The sequence below is a fragment of the Xenopus laevis genome, chromosome 1L, assembly GCF_017654675.1.
Source record: "Xenopus laevis strain J_2021 chromosome 1L, Xenopus_laevis_v10.1, whole genome shotgun sequence".
In the NCBI taxonomy this organism is placed as follows: Eukaryota; Metazoa; Chordata; class Amphibia; order Anura; family Pipidae; genus Xenopus; species Xenopus laevis.
The window spans coordinates 30,613,192-30,634,065 of record NC_054371.1 but is presented as its reverse complement, the minus strand read 5'-3'; the positions used below and the strand labels follow the sequence as shown (position 1 = coordinate 30,634,065).

Genomic DNA, 20,874 nt, shown 5'->3' with positions numbered 1-20,874 from the left:
GACACCCATTTAAGCAAAAATTTTCAAATCTCTGAACTCAAAACATTTGTTATCAATGAGAATTTTTAAGGAAGTTGATCTTTCATTACAAAGGCAGTTATACATCTTATTGTTATAGAGTTGTAGACCTCTAACCTCTCCTCCTTTGTCTGTTGGCAATCTTTGATCTAATCAACCCCAATCAACATTGTCCTTTTTTCTGCACCCTACAATACAATGAAGTCATAGCTCTGGCCCAAGTTATGCTCAGAGGGCTCTTACAAATTTCTTAATTTCCATTCTTTAGCCAATTACAATGCAATAATCTTAAAAGTCCCACCCCCTAGGTTTAGGAGCACTTCCTTCCAACCTAATTACTTGACTCACTATATAAAAACCATATATAATCTTTGTTCTACACTATATAAATGTAAATTTTTGTAAAATATAATTTTCATTTGTACTCCTACTATATGTTAGCTTCCTCCTGTTAGGGATTTTGGTCTAGCTAACATTATCATTAGTGTCCCTCACCTTTTCCAATCAGCTTTCATGGGGGGACTTTTTATAGATCCTTTTTAATGAACCCTGATTCATTACCTGAGCAAACAGACTTTGGTGGGGTGGTTGTCTTAAAATTTTGTAATCAACCTTTACAATAGAAGCCATCTTGAATTTTGATTCATCTGTCTTGATACCTGATATTAAAAGGCATAACTAAGGGCCATGACACCCTCCCAGAGTGAATACAATTGGGACTTACCTGCAACACAAAAAAATACACCATTATCCATGCTTTCACAAGCATCGAGGATCACCTTCGGGCCCCCTTACAGAGGAAGCAGATCCTGCTCACCCCATGGGGGTCTGCTTCCACTGTAGTTATGCCACTGTATCAAACGCTTTAGCAAAGTCTAACTAGATCACATCAACTGCCATCCCAATGTCTAGGCTTCTGCTCACCTAGACAGTTTAGAACTATTGCACATAAAACCATGCTGGCACATAATCATTTGTTTAGTCATTCTAAATGTACTTTCTCACCTCAAAAATATTTACTACCACCAATGTCAAACTAACAAGCCTATAGTTTTCAACTGAGAGGGGGTCCCTTTTTGAATAACAGCACCATACTAGCAATTTGTCACCATGTCAGATATTTAAGAATTTTGTAAAATAAAGTGAAGTGGTTTGGCATCACAAAGCTAAAACTGCTTTAGTATCCTGGGGTGAATGTCTAGCATGATGTTAGATATTCAAAAGTATTTTGACACCTTGCAATGGAATTGTTTACACCATATATTAGTAAAACTAAGCAATGTTCCCTCCAAGCTGTGCACTTGTATAAAACACAACTATATTTAGAAAGATGCTGAAAAAGGATTGAATTATTACAAAGATAGTTAAGCATCAGTTTAATCCAGTTATATCTAGTATAGGTAAATCTAAAAACAACTGAACTTGCTGAGTAATCAATGAAGACGTTTCCCTACTCATCCGAGCAGCTTCTTCGGTTCAACTGACTGGTGTGGGAAGTTCTCGTCATATAAACTCTTCCACTAATCCAAACACAATGGCACATTGTAACTCTTCAAAGAGGTGACATCTGAAGAAATTCACAGAGGTGTTGATTCTGTGTAGTTACTGTGATAGGATTATCCAATGTGTCATGCAACTCCTAGAAAGCGGTGTTACTTGTGAGAGTTGCATGAATGGATGTGTGAAGTGTTCTGAAACCGCCGGGGAACAGATGTTAGAACAGCATTGTATGTAGCAGACAGGTGGTGTCGAAGGCCCTGCCTCTGTTCAGGGATGGTTTCTCCACCTTGACATGAATCGCCTCTTTCACGCCTCGTTCAAACCAGCGGTCTTCTTTATCCAATATTTGGACCTTGCTATCTTCAAAGGAGTGTCCCTTGTCTTTTAAGTGTAGAAAGACAGCTGAGTATTGCCCTGTAGAGTTCGCCCTCCTATGCTGAGCCATTCGCTTGGTGAGCAGTTGTTTTGTCTCCCCAATGTATAGATCTGTGCCCTCCTCGCTACACTGGACTCCGTATACCCCATTGCTTTGTTTTTCTTTAGGGGTTGGATCCTTTGGGTGTACCAGTTTTTGTCTCAGTGTGTTGCTAGGTTTGAAAAACACAGGGACATGGTGTTTGTTAAAAATCCTCCTGAGTTTCTCCGACACTCCAGCTAGATATGGGATGACTATGTTTTGCCTACTATGTGTCTCCTGACGGTTATTTCTATTGGTGTGCCGAGAACTTCACACACCAGTCAGTTGAACTGAAGAAGCTGCTCGGATGAATAGTGAAACGTCTTCATTGATTACTCAGCAAGTCCAGTTGTTTTTGGATTGACCTACAGTATACTAGATATACCATGACCTGGATGAATGAAAATCTTCATAGTCACTTTAATGCAGTTAACTACTTTTATTTCTAAAAGTGAAAAAGAATGAAGCACAAAAAGAATTCTAGACTTACCATTTTGTGAAAGCACTGCAAACTTTGTATATTGTCCTTTTAAATCCTCTAAATGGGACTTAATGGTTTCGGCAGCTACATATAGATCAGCTCCTATGTCAGTATTCTGGTCAATTGTGTCTTTTGCCTTATCGAAAAGGCTTTCATAGCACACTTTAAGCTTGTGGAATTCAAAACTGGTTTCTATAAAGAAAGAAAAAGCATTAGATTCTAAACTAGAAAAGGAAGTTTGAGAACAAACTTCATGTTGGTTTGAAAAACATGTGAAGTCACTGAGTGAAATCTGATAGGTTGTTGGTGGCTCCACCCAGTTTTTATAACCTTTAACCTTTGTCCCCCAGTGACCAACTGTTAAAAGTTTGGGGACACTGGTGTTAACCGCGTGAGTATAGCAGCAGTTTAAATTTCTAAATTAAAATCAGTGAGATACATATGATTGATTGTAGGAGACTCCACCCACTTTTTTCAAACTTTGAATTATTGTCACCCAGTGACTCTGCAAAGTTTGGGGACCCTGGCATAAATAGTATGAGCATTTAACATGAAATCAATAACATTCAATAGGCTGTTGGTGGCTCCACCCACATTTTCAAACCTAAAACTGCAGTCTAGTCTAGTGACTAACTGTGAAGAGCATACTGTGAGAATGGCAGCAGGTTCAATTTTCTCATTGAAAGTCAAAAGGTAAAATGGGATTTGCTGTTTGGCTGCTCCCATTTTTTCTCACCTTAAACCGCATTTACCTGGTGACTAACTCTGCGAAGTTTGGGGACCCTGAAGAATGGCACCAGTTTAAATTTAAACCAATAAAAGTCTGTAAGTAAATTCTGATCTGTTATTGTTGCCCCTGCCCAGTTTTCTAAACTTGAAATGTGACTGACTGCAGGGCCGGACTGGGAGAAAAAAGCAGCCCTGGCAAAAAAAATTAAAGCAGCCCACTTCAGGTATGGGATTGTTTATCTGGAAACCCATTATCCAGAAAGCTCCAAATTACGGATAGGCCATCTCCCATAGACTCCATTATAATCAAATAATCCAAATGTTAATTTATTTCCTTTTTCTCTGTAATAATAAAACAATAGCTTATACATGAACCAAACTAAGATATAATTAGTATTTATTGGGGGCAAAATCAGATTATTGGGTTTATTTAATGTTTATATGATTTTCTAGTAGACTTAAGGTATGAAGATCACCCCAGTGCAGGCATATGAGTTATTGAATTACAAATGAACATGCGCCCATAAGATTAATAATTTCAGGTCCTGTAAGGGCCAACTGCTGTGTTTTCTGTAGCAAACAAACTGACCATCAGTTGAACATGTGGAGTCTGTATGGACTGGTGATTGGCCAACCCTTTACCCATACTCCTAAAGTGGAAGAGGGGCAACCAGAGCCTGCAGATGAGTTATGTGCACTGGGATGACCTAGGCCCCTTCTGATGAGGCTTCAGGAACCCCTATAAATGCCAGAGAGGGCCAAAACCCTAGCCTGTTTATAGTAGAGGGGTCTGTGCAGTGAGACCCGGTATATGCCTTGTAGGGGCCACACAAATTAAACTCATGGCGGCTCTACTGGGGGTCTGGCTGTAATGTCCATTTGCATAGCTGAGGTCTGTGAGACCCTATGGATAGGAGATATGTATAGGAGATTGGTGGGATCCCCTCAGGGAAAACTGTTGGTCTGTTTGGCCAAAGACAAACGGCCTCCCCTGGCAGAGTTGGCCGGCGGTGGCAGGCCCATCAATTTTCCCCGGGAGGGGCGGCGGTGGAAACAGCAGCTGATCGCAATGACAATACCTGCCATTTGCCGGGTTGTAGGGGGGTGCCACGATGTCCAGGAAGGCAGCGGGCCCATCCAAAGGGCTGATCTGATTCAGGTTCTCCCTGTGCCGAGCCAGCAGGCAGCGCGGGCTGTTATCCCCAAACTCTCCCACGGAGCGCATCGCTGCCCGTAGCACAGAGCCGCAGCGGAGGGATGAAAGTGAGAGGTTTGAGGGGCTCCTTGCCTGTTGCCCCTGCCGCTTGCAGGCAATTCAAAGCCGTTAATGCGGAACTTGATTTGCTCCCAGACCCACATCTTCTGCTCGCACCCGGCTCATTTTCCGCAGCTGTCCCAAGCTCTCCGCCAACGGGCCCAGGCCGACCCCTCTGCTTCTGTGAAAAGTCTGCCAGGCCACCTTCTGTATCAGAGAGCTCATCTCCGTCCCGAGTCATTTCCCTCTGGCTCAGCGCTTCGGTGGGGAGCTCATCCGTGCTGCATGCCTTCAGCGCTCCCGCATGCTCCTTCTCAGCCGGGAAATAACTTTGTGACAGCAGGCTGTGCAGAGAGGCCCGTGCGGCCCATTTACATACCAAAGACAGCGGCCCAACGGGCATTTGCCCGAATTCACAAATGGCCAGTCCGGGCCTGACTGACTGTGCAAAGTTAAGGGACTTGGGAGAATGGCAGCAATTAAATACTCCCCACTAAAATTAATGAAAGAAATGTGATGACTGTTGGCAGCTCCACCTACTTTTTCTAACCTTGAACATGTAGACACCCAGTGACTGGCTGTGTAAAGTTTTGGACCCTGGCATAAATAGTGTGAGAATGAGAGTGTTTTCATTGTAAAACAATGAAATTCAATGGATGAATTCAGATTAGCTGATAACTGGTAACTTTTTCTACCATTTAACCTTAGTCCCCAATGACCAACTGTGAAAAGTTTGGGGACACTGGTGTTAAACATGTGGAAATGGCAGCAGTTAAAATTTTCACATTAAAAACAATAAGATAAATCTGATTGGCTTTTGGTGGCTCCACCCACTTTTTTCAAACCTTAAATTATTGCCACCTAGTCACTCCACTCCCTTCAGTAAATAGTAAAAAAAATCAATAGGTAAAATCTGATTGGTTGTTGGTAGCTCCACCCACATTTTAAAACCTAAAACTGCAGTCACCTAGTGAGCACCCGTGAAGAGTTTGGGCACCTGACATTGATACTGTGAGAATAGGTTACATTTCACCACTGAAAGTCAATGGATGAAATTCCATTGGTTGTTCGAAGCTCTGGCCAATTTTGGGTATCCAACAAATATCACCTTTTTATTTGGGATGACTCAATGACTATGTGATTCAAATTTGGTAAGAGTGGCAGCAATTTACATTTTCTCAGTCAATGGGTGAAATTTGATTACCTGTTCTTGGCTCCTCCCACTTTTGGGCATCCAAATGTTGTTGTTTCATTCAGAGTGACCCTATGATTATGTGATTCAGGTTTGGTAAGGGTAGCTTCAAGCTGTGAGAGTGGCAGCCATTTGAAAATCTTCCCTGTCAAAGTCAGTGGAAAAATTGGGATGTTCCAAGTGGCGCCCCAAAAAAGACGGAGGGCAGGATCTCTTAGAAAAGCACAATCAACCTGCTCTGCTATAGGACGAAGAGGTGTGGAGATTTTAGAAAATGGGGGGTGCCAAGAATAAGAAGAAGTGGAAGAATAAGCCAGTCAAACCAACATAATAACAATTGCCCTACAAAAAATAACTCATTAAAGGATGAATCAAGTGGTGAAGTGATACAACTGTGAGGAGGAAATACTAGCCACACACTGGGAGAGAAGGGGGGTGAAACAATAGCAGAGAAACGCTAGGAAACAAAGCTGCTGCGTCTGCACCAAATTTTACCAAAAAAAAATTAATCTTTGCTTTAGGTCCCCTTTAACAATCAAGAGCCAGTCTACAAATTAATTACGCACTTCTGACACCAAATGTGGCAGGTTCCCACAGGTGAGCTACTGATTACTTGACCAACATAAAGTCTCTTGTACCCAATTTTGGAAAATCTATATCAAGCCTAACTTGGCTGCAGAAATGCTCACTCTAAAATATCATGACTAATATCTCAAAGTGGACAATACTATTTTATTTATTTCCTGATGTTTATATAGTGCCAAATCTTTTCTGCAGCATTTGACTGATAATATTCATCATTTATATCAGCTTCTGCCCCAGAAAGGTCACATTCACACATTATGGTCTATTTATCAGGAGTCTATTAAACAATATTTTTGTTTTGAGGATGCAGAAACGGAGGAACATACAAACTCCTTGCAGATATTTGTAAAACACAAATATAATACAAGGACCTCAGCACTGCAAGGCAGAATTGCCGACTGGTGAGCCTCTGTGTTGCTCACTAGTTGCATTTTCCCATCACTTCTACAGCACACTTAAAGAATTGCAAAATAGAAAGAGAAATTTGCACCCACACAAGAAGACACTTTGATATTTCTCAGCTCACCACAGATACTACAGTACAATAAACAATTTTCCACTGCCAGCTAAATAACAAAAAACATTACAAATGTAGAAGCCAAGGACAACACACAGGGTCGGACTGGGCCTGTGGGAAACCGGGAAAAAACCTGTTGGGCCCTGGCTCTAATATCTTGAACTCGGACTAATATTACAGAGTCAAAAACGAATCTAATTCGAATCAAATTCGATCAAACTCGTTTTGAGTTTTTTCTCAGAAAAAAACTCGAATGTCAGGAAGGCTGCAAACATCTCCAAATTGCTCACTGGACCTCTTCCATTGACTTATACAGCAATTCGGCAGGTTTTAAGTGGCGAATAGTAAAATTCATATTCTTAAAGGGCCATAGTATGATAAATCTCGAAAATCAAATTTGAATATTTTAAAAAAAAACTCAAATCATGTTTGGAAAATTCCCTAGTCGAATTTAACAGTTTTGACCATAAAAAAATTTGAATTTTCATTTCAACCCTTAATAAATCTAAACAACAGCAAATCTGGAGGGGCCCTCTCCTTCCTTCCCTGAACCTGGTCACACTGACGAGCTGGAAAGATGTACATGCAAACATGCTCCGGGGGGGGAGGGGTGAGTGCAGAGAGGACTTTGTGGCTTGGGGGCCCAGGGGATGGTGTGGGGGCCCCTGAAGCTGCAGGTCCGGTGGCCCCCCAGTCCAATGCTGGCCACACGTAATCAAGTAAGAGGGATGGATTTAAAAGCACCATTAAAACAAGCAGCACAAACAGTGCAAGGGAGAAGTTTCCAGGAAGTTTCCAGAGTAATTTTTTAGAAGGGGAGAGCGTGGGATAGAGATTGAAAGGAAAAACTTCAGCAAGCAAAGCAGTAGTCACCCCTTACAGTAAGTAGTATCTGTCCCCATATGAGGAAGTGGAGTTTTTTTTTGTTGCAGCATTATATTTTACTAATCTGGTGGGTTATGTGAGTTATTTTTTGTCATTAATAATTAGGGATGCACCGAATTTACTATTTTCGATTCGTCTGAAACCCCGAATCCTTTGCAAAAGATTTTGCCAAATACCGAACCGAATCCGAATCCTAATTTGCATATGCAAATTAGGGGTGAGAAGGATAAAACCATTTTTACTTCCTTGTTTTGTCACAAAAAGTTACACAATTTCCCTCCCCGGCCCTAATTTGCATATGCAAATTAGGATTCAGATTCGGTTCGGCCGGGAAGAAGGATTCGGCAGAATCCGAATCCTGCTGAAAAAGGCAGAATCCTGGCCGAATCCCGAACTGAATCCTGGATTCAGTGCATCCCTATTAATAATTAATCAAAGAAAAGATCCAAGCGTCTGCCTGTCCAATCCACCTCTGTAGGTCCCTGGGCAGTGTATTCTAGAAGCAATTCATTATTAATTCTATCACTTGATCTGATGAATTAACTTGAGGCCGTAGCAACTTCTTGGTAAAAACCCAGTCACAAAAGTATTTGGCACTAACTGTGAAGGTGATTTCAAGGTGTGCAAGGATTTGCTTCTAACTAGTCATAGTTGTGGGAGTCCTGTTCAATTGGGTCATAGTAGACCTCTTTAGTCTTTTCCTTCAAGTAAGGAGCAAGCTCTGTCGACCATTTACTTTGGCATGGTTTTTATCTTGTTGCAGACACTTTTACACTGCATTGTGGGCAGTTATTTGTGTTTGCACCAGGGCCTCACCACCCTGCAGTTTCTCAGTCTCCTCCCTGATTTCTTGCTGTAAGCGGAGATTAACTTGATGTTGTTGCTACAAGCCAGCTTCATTGGCCTCTTTGTCAGTGGCGTAACTAGACACCTAGGGGCCCTGGTGCAGAAATTTGCAAATGGGCCCCCCCAAGCAAATGTGTCGCGGGTAACAATTAATGATCCAATGTCATAGGACTGAACTCAAAAATTATTTTTACATACAAAAACTGGTACACTTTTTAGGGCAAAGTACTGTACAACTAAAATGTAATTTGTATAACGCAGTACCAGTATTGTGGAGATAATCTGGTGCAGACTGTAACCATAGGAACCAATTAGCTGTTTAGTGCCACACAGCAGGTTTCGGAGATGGTCGAAGCCTTCTGTCCGGCCTTAACCGAATCCTAATTTGCAAATGCAAATTAGGGGTGGGGAGGGAAAATGCATGACTTTTTGTCAGGAAACAAGGAACTAAAAAATGTTTTCCCCTTCCCACCCCTAAATATATATAATATGCAAGGTTTCGGGGTTTGGCTGAATCTAAAATAGTGGATTTGGTGCATCCCTAGTTTTTACTAAACAGCAATCCCACCCCTGGAAACCTCAGTTATTCAAACTTTATCTTTATTCCCCTTACTCTGTGTTTACAACCTGCACTAAAAAATTTACTCTATATAAGCATAGTATCTGAATTCCACCAGCCGTTACACTATAGATCCCAAATAAGCTAAAAGCCATATATCTGCCTCTGTGAAAAATGAACTGGAGCTGACATACTGCTTGACTTTAATAGGTAAACCTGACAGTAAGCACAACACTAACCTGCACTTACAGATCTGAAAAACATGACTGCTACTAATTCTCAGATATAGAACCTTTGATGGGCCAGTATCTTATTTTATTTAGCAAAACTGCTTTTCAAGGACAGTTGCATTTTTTAGCATAGTGATCTGTTAAAATAACTTTTTCTTCTTCTTCTTAATGAAAAGCAGTGGCAAGGTCATGGTTTATAGGGAAGCTTCCCAGAGTGAGTTCCTTTATTGCTGAATATGGATGTAAACAGATCCGGCCATTTGTTGTTTATATGAGAGCACATCAGGCAAGCGTGCAGGGTACAGGAAGCAAGATCGCCAGACACTAACTACCACAGACAGCAAGGCGAAACGCACTTCTGTAAACACAAACTACTCAAAATGCACTTATCAATTTATTCATAAAATTGCTGTAATAATAAGGAATAATTTTCATCTAAACATACTCATTTCACTGCAGCAGTTCAGCTTGAATGAGAGAATGAGTTGCCGGCTCAGGCTGTATGGTGAATGGCGTAGCTCCTTCTTGCAGAAAAACATTTACACGTGTGTGTGTGATTACAAAAATAGAGAAGCATGACTGATTCTATATTGCTTCAAATAACAAGTGTAATTTTGTATTGTGTTACTTAAAGGAGAAGGAAAGGCTAACATTAAGTACGTTTTATCAGAAAGGTCTATATCAATACACCAGTAAACCCTCAAAGTAATGCTGCTCTGAGTCCTCCGTCAAAAGAAACACAGCATTTCATTCCTTCTATTGTGTACTCATGGGCTTCTGTATCAGACTTCCTGTTTTCAGCTTAAACCTCCAGGGCTAGGGCTTGAGCATGCTCAGTTTGCTCCTCTCTCTCCCCATCCCTTTCCAAACTCCCTCCTCCCCTCCCTGCTGTAATTTGTGCTCAGAGCTATGAGTGAGCAGGGAGAGACTCAGGCAGGAAGTGCTGTCACACCTAGCTAATATGGCAGCTGCTATTCCAAAACAAACAGAGAGAGATTATAGAACTGTTTACTCGGGTATGGTAAAGTATTCTACAGAATAAATACAGTGTTATAGCTTGCACTATCGGCAATACATTGCTTCGGTTGTTTCCCTTCTCCTTTAAAATGTACAGAATCTCCCCTAATGGTGGCACGCCAGAGCTGTACTGTGAACAGCCTCGCTAGTAGCAAAAAAACTGGAATAGCCCATAATTGAGGGCCTAGTGATACAGTGGCAAGTTTTTTTTTACCTCAAACAACTATATTGTTAACTGTGGTGTTAAATGTGCTGGTGTTCGGCAGAGGGGTGCAGAACAGCCCAGGCCATGTGTGTCTGTACCCATGTAGCCAAACTGGGCACAAAAGGCTGTCTGAAAAGCAGACTAAGACAAGGGCAGAGTGATGAGAAGGGAAGAGCAAGCCCTTGAACTTGCCAGAGCAAAATAAAAGAATTAGACATGAGTAAGAAGGGAAAGTTGAGTGAAGTTTACAGGATCATAAATGTGGAGGTCACAGCCTCAGAGGCATAACATAAAGAAATGTACAGTGGCAGATAAAAATAGAGAAGCAGAGGCACAGAATTGTCCAGTACAGTTATAAGTGAAGAGAGACAGGGTATGGGAAAAGAGAACCCCTTGGGCAATAATTAAATCGGTATGGGACCAGTTGTCCAGAATGTCCGGGAGCTGGATTTTCCGGATAAGAAGTCTTTCCGTAATTTGGAACTCCATACCTTAAGTCTACTAAAAAAATCATTAAAACATTAATTAAACCCAATCGGATTATTTCCACTGCAATAAGAATTAATTCTATCTTAGTTAGGACCAAATACAAGGTTCTGTTTTATTACTATGGAGAAAAAGGAAATACTTTTTAAAAATGTGAATTATTTCATTATAATGGAGTATTTCGGAGATGGCCTTCCCGCAATTTGAAGCTTTCTGGATAATGGGTTTCCAAATAATGGATCCTCTATGATGGAAAATGAAATAACCATTTCTGCTGGAGATCTAGATATACCCAGAGTCTTCGTTGCTATCAGACTGTAATACCTTTCAGGCTCTAATATGCGGTTAGCTGACTGGATGGAATGAATATAGAGGGCAGCTAGCTTGTAGCCTATATTTAAAGAATTCCAGGTGGAACTGGCTATCAGGGTGTTTAAGAAAGACTTATAAGAGAATGAGTATTTTTTAAAGAGACAGTACTTCGACTATCGAATGGTCGAATGATCATTCGATTCAAAGTCGTAGTCGAAGGTCGAAGTAGCCAATTCGATGGTCGAAGTAGCCAAAAAAATACTTCGAAATTCGAAGTATTTTTCATTCTAATCCTTCACTCAAGATAAGTAAATGTGCTCCCACGAGTTGCACTCAGTGGTCATTCCCCCCGACCTGACATCATCTTTTCCCTTCTCCCTTTTCTTAATGCGCATGTGTTCATAGCCCCTCCCGTATGATCTCTCTAAGCAGACATCTTTCGTCTGCTGTACTTAACTGACTCAAACTGTGCATTCTCCCCATGCCAAGCGCCAAGGATAATTCTGAAGGGAGGGGGGAGAGGGACTTGAGCGAGCTGCTGATATACAGACAGAACAAGGAAAGGAAGCAGCTTCTCTGACCGGAACTGAAGAGTCTTAATTGTAATTGGACTCAACTGAAATTTTCTATGTTAATGCCATTATGACCTTGCTAAATAAAAAGCTAAATTATTATTCATTAATGAAAAAATGAAAATAAATTACAAATTGTCTCAAAATATCACTCTCTACATCATACTAAAAGTTATCTCAAAGGTGAACAACCCCTTTAAATTGGGAAACATTCGAGTTGTGAGTTCATTCGAGGTATAAAAAAACCTCACAAATCTCTAAAACTCTACCTTTGATAAATGACCCCCTACATACATATATTTATTTAAAGACTCAAGCATGTTATTTTCTACTTAGGAAGAGTGCACAATTTTAGTATTCACTGTCCAACAACATGAGCACAACTACTTTCATTTTTTAACCTTGGATTTAAATTCTAAACATATTTGTGTTCAAAATTTACTATTCAAACATTTTTATAAAAACAAAATTCTATAAATGCAATACAAATAAACAAATGGCTCACATTATTTTTTTCATCCAGCAAATATAAAATATTATGAATGTGGTTAACTATACCTGAGATTATTGGCTGTGGGATAACATTTTCTGTGTCTTCAACTCTATCAATCAAAATGTGTTTCACTTTTAAGACTTCTCTTAATTTTCCTTTCAGAGTTTCCTGGAATTGTTTCAGGCTATTTTCATCGACTTGCTGAGAAGTGGAATATTTAACAAATAAATTGCCATCAATGTTCCTGTCCGTAGCTGCTGATTTCCACAGAAATTTTGGATCAGGTAACCCAGCTTCCCGAACTATTTTATATAAAAGCTTTTCCTGCAGTTTGTAGAGAACACGGACAGAGTTTTCTGCTTTGATCAGAGGGCAAATAATTTTTCCGTCAGTACGAGTGAAGGCATCACACAGGCGGATCAGGACTGATTTGTCTAACTTGGTTTTCTTAGAAGCTGGTTCCATTATTAAAGCTAAATCATTTGTTTCTTGTTTCTTCCAAGCAAAAAACAAGCAAATAAAAAAACCCTAACCTTTTCTATCTATCATTAAACAAGACAATATAACGTCTCAAAGCAGAATGAATGCCCAACAGCAGTACAAAGAGACTGTATTTCCTGCACAGAAAATCGTTACTGGGAGTGGCTAAGATGAAATTGCAAAAACAAGGAAATGAAAGTGAAACTGTGTATGGAAGTATAAAGTTAACAAAAAATCAAAGAGACTCCAAAAAATCGAGCCAACGGGACAGCACTGACTGTGTTTCATTTATATGCATTTAGTAGTGTATAGTATTTTTCTGATAGACAGGCATTTTGTCTGTAGCAAGCATAGGTGTCATAAAAAATCAAGCATAAAAATATAATAATGCAAAAATGTGCTGTATACAGATGTTATACTTGAGATAAGGCACTCATTTCTGCTCATATTAGTGAGACACATGTGACTGTATACAGTATAATGCACATTTGATCCAGCAGTGTGGGAGCTGATTATGTAAAGGAACCAAATTCTTTTTTTTTTTGGTATTCAAATATATGTTTTTTGAGACAAAATATTTGACAATTCTGTAACTAATCTGCTGTTACATGGATCACATTTCACAAATAAACATTATTTCAATATTTGCTGTAATACTCGTCAATCCACAAGACAAATATACATTTCGCCAATAAACAGTATAATTGTGTACCAAATAATATAAAAAGGGGGGGGGAAGGGAAAGAATAAGCAACATTGAAATCATAATATAACAATAGATTAATCAAATAAAATGATAAAATGATAGGGCAAGGCATGTATATCTGTAAAATAGAGTCTAATATACAGAGTAGGGTTTTCTAGGCGTGACTAATCATTGGGCGGGTGTGTCCCTTTTATTTTCTATAAATTGCATCCAAAGAAACCATACAGCCACAACTTTCTCACAGGTATTATTTATATGTGCTGTCAGCTATTCCATTTTATAAATCTCATTCACCACTTTATACCATTCCTCTCTAGTAGGTGGTAATGGACTTCTCCAGTGTATTGGTACCAGTGACTTTGCTGCCATCAGCAGCTGTATCAATAATTTAGTCTTGGAGGGGTCATAGGACCTAATCTGGTGTAGTAACAGTATGGTTGAAGGGGGATTTGGGTATTTGCAACCCTGTAATATCTTTACAATCTGACAGTATGTTTAAACAGAATGAGTCTAAGACCGGACAACTAAGCCATAGATGCGACAGAGTCCCCCTGCTTGTATTACATCGACAACACAGATCATCCATAAGCAGGCCCATTTGCTTTAACCTTACTGGAGTTCTATACCACCGAGATAATAATTTAAAAGAGTATTCTTGGTATTATTACTGATAGAGCAGTGAGAATTTGTTTGGAAGATGTGATCCCATTCAGAGTCAGTCAAATGTTATATTTAGTTCAGCCTCGAATTCAGAGCCGGATTAAGACAGGGCCCTAGGCAAGGTAGTGCTTCTGGGGCCCCCCCATCTCGAACCACCTAAAGTTACAGTTACGAAAGAAGAACTGCTATGCTAGTGCACCTTTATTATAACAGTTCTTTTAAAAGTTCAGTAGCAACACTTTTTGGCAATCTTCCTTCTGTTCGTTTTCTTAAGAAAACACTCTGCATTAACCCTTTGCTTCAAAAAAGACATCCATTGATTGTTGTTTATCTATTCCTATTCTTTAATATAGTGCTACTCAAAAAAATAATTAGGTTGTAGACAAACCTGCACAGCATTTACTTCTTTATACTTAAAGTCAGACCAAGAGTTAATTTATAAATTTAATTAGCTAACAAAAGGCAGCATTTCCAGTACTGAACACATAAAGTATGCCCATAAAATAAACATGGAATACTGCCATTTAGTGATGGGCGAATTTGCGTCGTTTCGCTTTGCCGAAAAATTTGTGAATTTCGCGCGAAATTCGCAAAATGGCGCCGGCGTCTCGTTTTTGACACCGACGCCCATTTTTGACACCAGCGCCCGTTTTTGACGCTGGGCCCGTTTTTTGACGCCGGCGCCCGTTTTTGAAGCCGGCGAATCGCGCAAATTCGCCGCGAATTTGCGCCTGGCGAATTAATTCGCCCATCACTACTGCCATTATTATTGCAGAAATAGCAGCAATATTATGAAAATATAGCCACGGAAGTTACAAAAACACTTGAGCCACAGATAATAAGAAACATTGTAAAACTGAGTAAGCTTCCCAAATATAATAACCGATAATAAATTATTAGTTAGCTTTTAATGACTTTGTGCACTTAGATTAATGAATTCTAACAAGAATGTCAGAAATTGGGAATCAGTTGCATTAAGACTTGTTCCACATTTGCATAAAAATTCATCTGCTGTCAGATGAGAAGACTAGAATATTAGAATTGTTTTGCAGCCAGATGAGACTAGGGTATTAGAATTTTTCTGCAGCCAGATAAGACAACTAGATTATTAGAATTCTTTTGCAGCCAGATGGGAAGACTAGAGTATTAGAATTATTTTGCAGCCAGATGAGATGATTCAAGTATTAGAATAATTTTCATTAGCTCTATGAACTCCTCTACTATGGAAAATGACGTAATTGCTTATCCCTCAGCCTGACCCACCATACTTCTTTTATATGCTGCTCAAGAAATGGATCATTTTTAGCATTATGCTCTTGTACTCGCTGAAATGTCCCATTCTGTGGCGATCCAAATAGCTCATCAGATCCCCTGAATCGTAGCCTAAGGAACTTTACAACACTGACAATCCTTCTTAAAATGTCCTGGCAGATTTATTTTCATGAACTGGTTGTTCAAAAAGAGCATGGTCTATTCATCATTCAGCATTATTTATTTTCCTTAGTTCTTTAGTCATATACCTTGTAATATCAATATATGATTGTTTTACATGCAAATACATATTTTAAATTGGATTTGTAGAACAATATTCACACACATTTTAAAACAGGGTAAGTCTCCCCAATATAATAACAAATTATTACGTAGCTTTTAATAACTCAAAAGAATTCTTACAGCCAGATGAGAAGACTAGGGCATTAACATTTTTTGCAGCCATATGAGATGAGTAGGGTTTTTGAAATCTTTTGCAGCCATATGAGACAACAAATTTGAATTTCAAAATTTAGAAATAAAGAAGTTGGTGGAGGGATTTCATGACTTGTGTACCGAGCCTTGTACTGTGTGCTGAGCAGCTAACAATTACAAATTAACTTTACGTACTTTTTAGCCATGTAAAATGTTTAGTGCCCCAAACTTTCAAGACTTCCCGAGTTTCTTCCAATAAAGGCTTATAGTTCAATTTGTTTTTTAAATGTTGGCTGTCAGACGAGTTCCGGACACCTAGATATTTTATACTTATGGGTTGGCATTTAAAGGTAAAGTTAGTTTTTAACTTGTGTTTCAGTTGGGAAGTTACATTTATAAACAAGGCCTCCGACTTATCCATATTAATTTTGTAATTGGAAAATATTCCAAATTCCTGTAATTCCCTCAATAAATTCAGAATAGTAATAATCGGTTGGGAAATAAGAAATAGAAGGTCGTCAGCGAATGCCGCCACTTTGTAATCATTATTCCCAATTGTTAGACCTCTTACATCCGGATTTCGTCTGACAGCGTTTAATAAAAACTCCATGGTTATCACATAAATAAGTGGGGACAAGGGGCACCCCTGCCTCGCCCCATCAAACGGTAAGTAGAGGAGCCCATTAATTCACACTTGTGCTGATGGGACTGTATAGGAAGCCATCATTTTACCCCTAAACTTAGGACCTATCTCCAAACTTTCCACGCTAGGTCTAGAAAGTCCCAACTCACTCTAGCGAAGGCCTTTTCTGCATCTGTTGAGAGAAGCAGAGAAGGCCCTCCTTGCTTCTGCGCCCATTCGATCCAGTTGAGGACTTTAAATGTATTTTCCTTTGCCTCACGACCCATTACAAAGCCCATTTGGTCTCTATGTATAATTAAAGGAAGAATAGCTTAAACGTTGGGCCAAAATTTTGGTAAATAATTTCAGGTCTATATTAAGAAGAGAAATGGGCCTGTAGCTACTACAGTTAGTTTCATCTTTGCCCTGCTTCGGGATGACTGCAATGTGGGCTAGTAAGAATTCTTGATTCAGGGGATTATCTTTATCTAGAGTATTGAACAGCATTTCCAAAAGAGGTGTTACATACATATTGCATTGTTTTTAAAATCCATCCGGGAAGCCATCCGGACCAGGTGCTTAATGAAGTGGGAGTTTTTTAATAGAGTCTAAAATTTTTGTTTGAGTAATAGGGGATTCCAGTGTCTCTAAATACTGAGAAGGTATCGTGGAAGTTTGTTGTTCCGTAGATAAGTCCTAATGCGGTTTTTAAAGTCTTCTCTTGTCTGCGCGGGGCTAAATGGCTTAATATTATACAGTTTCATATAATATGTATGAAACACTTCTGCTATATAGTCGATTCTCCAAGGGATGCAAATATCTCCGTCTATTAACTGGGCTCGATAAAGATCTTTATGTATTAGGTTGGAGTTTTAAATTTAAGTCTCCCCCAAGGATCATACAGCCTTTGCTATACTTTTTAATAACTTCCGTAAGTACGAAGGCTGTGTTTTATTAGGAAAGTAAACACTCCCAATAATTAACCCTCGATATTCGACCCTAAGTAAATGTGGCCCTTAGCGTGGTGAATTAACCCTTTGACAAAAATGAATCTTCCCTCATCATCTTTTAACGTGTCTATTAATTTGAAATCCAAATTTTTATGTAAATCAATTGCAACTCCCTTGTTTTTCTCTGTCTGATTATTACTATAAAACCACCTGGGGTAGCGCAGTGTTTAATGGGGTAACAATCATCACCTTTTAAATGAGTTTCCTGCAACAAAATAATATCCGCTTTCCCTTATACATTGCATACAAGATTTTACGCCTTTTTTCTGGAATCTGGAACCGTTCACATTCAAAGATGTCACTATAATATCACCCATCAATACACATTATATAATAATCTTCCTTATAGAGCCTTGCCCAATAAAAAAAAAATAGAAATCACATATCGTAATGAAACATGTAACAGAGAAAACTGCATGTAAAATAAACTGTATGAGAGATCTCTTAAATTGGGGTGTAAATAGAATCACCCTTTCAGGTAAGACATGTTTAGGGGACATGAGGAATCTTTCCCCTGTTTGTCTGCCTGTGACATCATCCAGCCCAGTTGCATGCTGGATAGCGATCCGATTGTCTGGGAACCCCAGTGCATCCTTGGGAGAAAGGGCGTGCCTGACTTTGGAGCCAAAAGCACGGGGTCTCCCAGAGAGAGAGCAGAGCGAGCCAGCATGAGTAGCTGTAAGACTGTAAGGTACAGAGAAGAAGCTATTGAATCTGGGGAGATTGAGCCCAGCCTGTCCCCTGCCAAGTTGCTGCAAACTCAGGAGAAAGGTGCCACTAGTGAGATTGATTCTGCTGCAGAGCTGTGTGTGATCTCCAGTGTGAATTCCTCTGAGAGCACCCCGGTGAGTGAACCACCCAAGGGAGGATACTGGCACGGATACAAGCGTGTGGCCCCATACTGAAGACAGGTTTTAACCATTTACCTGCTATGAGGAAGCTACTGCCAACTTCAAAAGGGAAAGGTACTTTTGGGGAACAAGGTAGCGCTACCTGGGGAATAAGTGCTCTGGGGAAGGAAAATCATTTGAACTGTGTGGTTATTAACCCCTTCCGGAGGATTGGGACTGAGATATTAACCCGGACTGTGTAAAGCAACAGTTAAGCACCTAATAGTGGTTTAGGTAGAGTCCCACATATTCCCAGTGTAGGAGTGAAGTGTGTATTAGTTGCCCAAGTGTTGCAAACTGTGTGTTTGATTATTCCTAGTGGAACCCCTCTGAAGTGTGTTCCTCAGTGTTCACTAGGTGGAGGCACTGCACTGTAATTCCCAGTTCCCAGTACTTTTCATATGCAAAAGGAACTCAGGGCCCCTGGATTGCCAAGGGTAAGTTGCTATTTAAAGAGACGGTAACCAAATTAGTGTTATACTTGTGAGGCACCAAGAAGGACGATAACCAGTATCACCCGCTATAGATACCAAATCCCCTAGGGGGGTGGAGAGACAAGTATGGTGTTATAACCTCCCCAGAGTTTTTATGATCCAGATAACAGTATTAAAAACAGATTAAAAAAAAGTTATTTTTTACCGTCCAGCATAAAGTTTAATCATTATATCTGTCAAGGAGAAGATTAAAAAAAAAACATAACCGTTCAATCCGAACTGTGCCCCTCAATCGAAGCTTAAAGAAAGCTGGCCTAAAACAAAAGGCCTAAGTATCTGGTAAACGGTAAGTTATATGATGTATACTCAACCCTGTGGCGACTTATCTTTGGCCGGAGTGATCTTGTTTTTCTTTCGCTGTAATTTAGGCGTTTTCACCTCGATCCATGGCTCTCGATTAGGCAAAAGTGGTATTTTTGGCATATAGCAGAATTTTAACCATTCAGACAGATCCACTGCAGTGAGCCCTAATCCAGCAAGAAACGGGGCCAAGTCTTCCGGGCCAGTAAGCACAAGGGACTGGCCATTGTTGATTACTTGTAGACTAAAAGGATATCCCCATCTGAAGGAGAGATTATTCTCTTTGATCGCTGCAAGGAGTGGTCGAAAGCAATCGCAGGTGTTGTAGGATAGACCATGATAAATCCTTGAGAATTATCAGCTGTGCCTCCTGAAACGGGGTAGTCTGCATTTTTCTGGCTTTTTGCAGAATTTCCTCCTTCACCGGGTATCTGGTTAGACAACAAATCACATCTCTGGTTTTATCTTTGGGTAGTCCTTTAGGCCTCAGTGCCCTGTGGACCCGCTCCAAATCAATCTGATTTGTGTCTGGTTGTTCCAGTATTTGATTGAAAATTTTCACTACTGTTTCTTGGAGACTCGCTCCGTCTACTTGCTCTGGAAGGCCACTAATGCACAGATTACATCGTCTGCCTCGGTTGTCTAAGTCTTCAATCCACTTTTGTATAGAATAAAGGAACTTATTCTGAGCAGTGTGTGAGTGTATTCAAAAATTTGTAGCCTTCTCGACTGTATCTTGGCGTCTGCCACACGTGAATGTAGAGTCGCCATTTCAATCTTAAGATCTGTGACTTCTTCACTAGAGATGGCGCGAACTGTTCGCCGGCGAACTTGTTCGCGCGAACATCGGGTGTTCGCGCTCGCCGGAAGTTCGCGAACGTCGCGCGACGTTCGCCATTTTGGGTTCGCCCAAAACACTTTTTTCAAGCAGCATTCATATATTTTACGTAATCCGTATCCACCGCTGTAGTAGTGTATACGTTGATCTTGTGGGCAGTATTTGCACAGTGTTTTCTTCAAACCGCCATCTAGCTGTGTGAGCTTGTTCACATTTTGTCTAAATATTGATAATATTATCGTCTCTAGAAAAACCACTTGAGTTACTTTTTTTCAAGCAGCATTCATATATTTTACGTAATCCGTATCCACCGCTGTAGTAGTGTATACGTTGACCTTGTAGGCATTATTTGCACAGTGTTTTCTTCAAACCGCCATCTAGCTGTGTGAGCTTGTTCACATTTTGTCTAAATATTGATAATATTATCGTCTCTAGAAAAACCACTTGAGTTACTTTTTTTCAAGCAGCATTCATATATTTTACGTAATCCGTATCCACCGCTGTAGTAGTGTATACGTTGACCTTGTAGGCATTATTTGCACAGTGTTTTCTTCAAACCGCCATCTAGCTGTGTGAGCTTGTTCACATTTTGTCTAAATATTGATAATATTATCGTCTCTAGAAAAACCACTTGAGTTACTTTTTTTCAAGCAGCATTCATATATTTTACGTAATCCGTATCCACCGCTGTAGTAGTGTATACGTTGACCTTGTAGGCATTATTTGCACAGTGTTTTCTTCAAACCGCCATCTAGCTGTGTGAGCTTGTTCACATTTTGTCTAAATATTGATAATATTATCGTCTCTAGAAAAACCACTTGAGTTACTTTTTTCAAGCAGCATTCATAT

At 39.9% G+C, this 20,874-nt stretch overlaps 1 protein-coding gene across 2 annotated transcripts in view; it reads right to left on the bottom strand.

The window, feature by feature from the left end:
- Positions 1-12,982, bottom strand: part of LOC108698045 — a 62,375-nt gene extending 49,393 nt beyond the window's left edge. Inside the window, exons 1-2 of one of the 2 annotated variants that reach the window (XM_041588166.1) lie at positions 12,405-12,982; positions 2,466-2,648 (exon numbers count right to left, since the gene is read on the bottom strand). In XM_041588166.1, the coding sequence (XP_041444100.1) occupies positions 2,466-2,648; positions 12,405-12,804 (583 nt within the window). In that variant the 5' untranslated portion in view covers positions 12,805-12,982. The remainder of the gene's footprint in view (positions 1-2,465; positions 2,649-12,404) is intronic. The other variant, XM_041588160.1, reaches the window with a different exon arrangement.
- Positions 12,983-20,874: the final 7,892 nt, after the last annotated feature.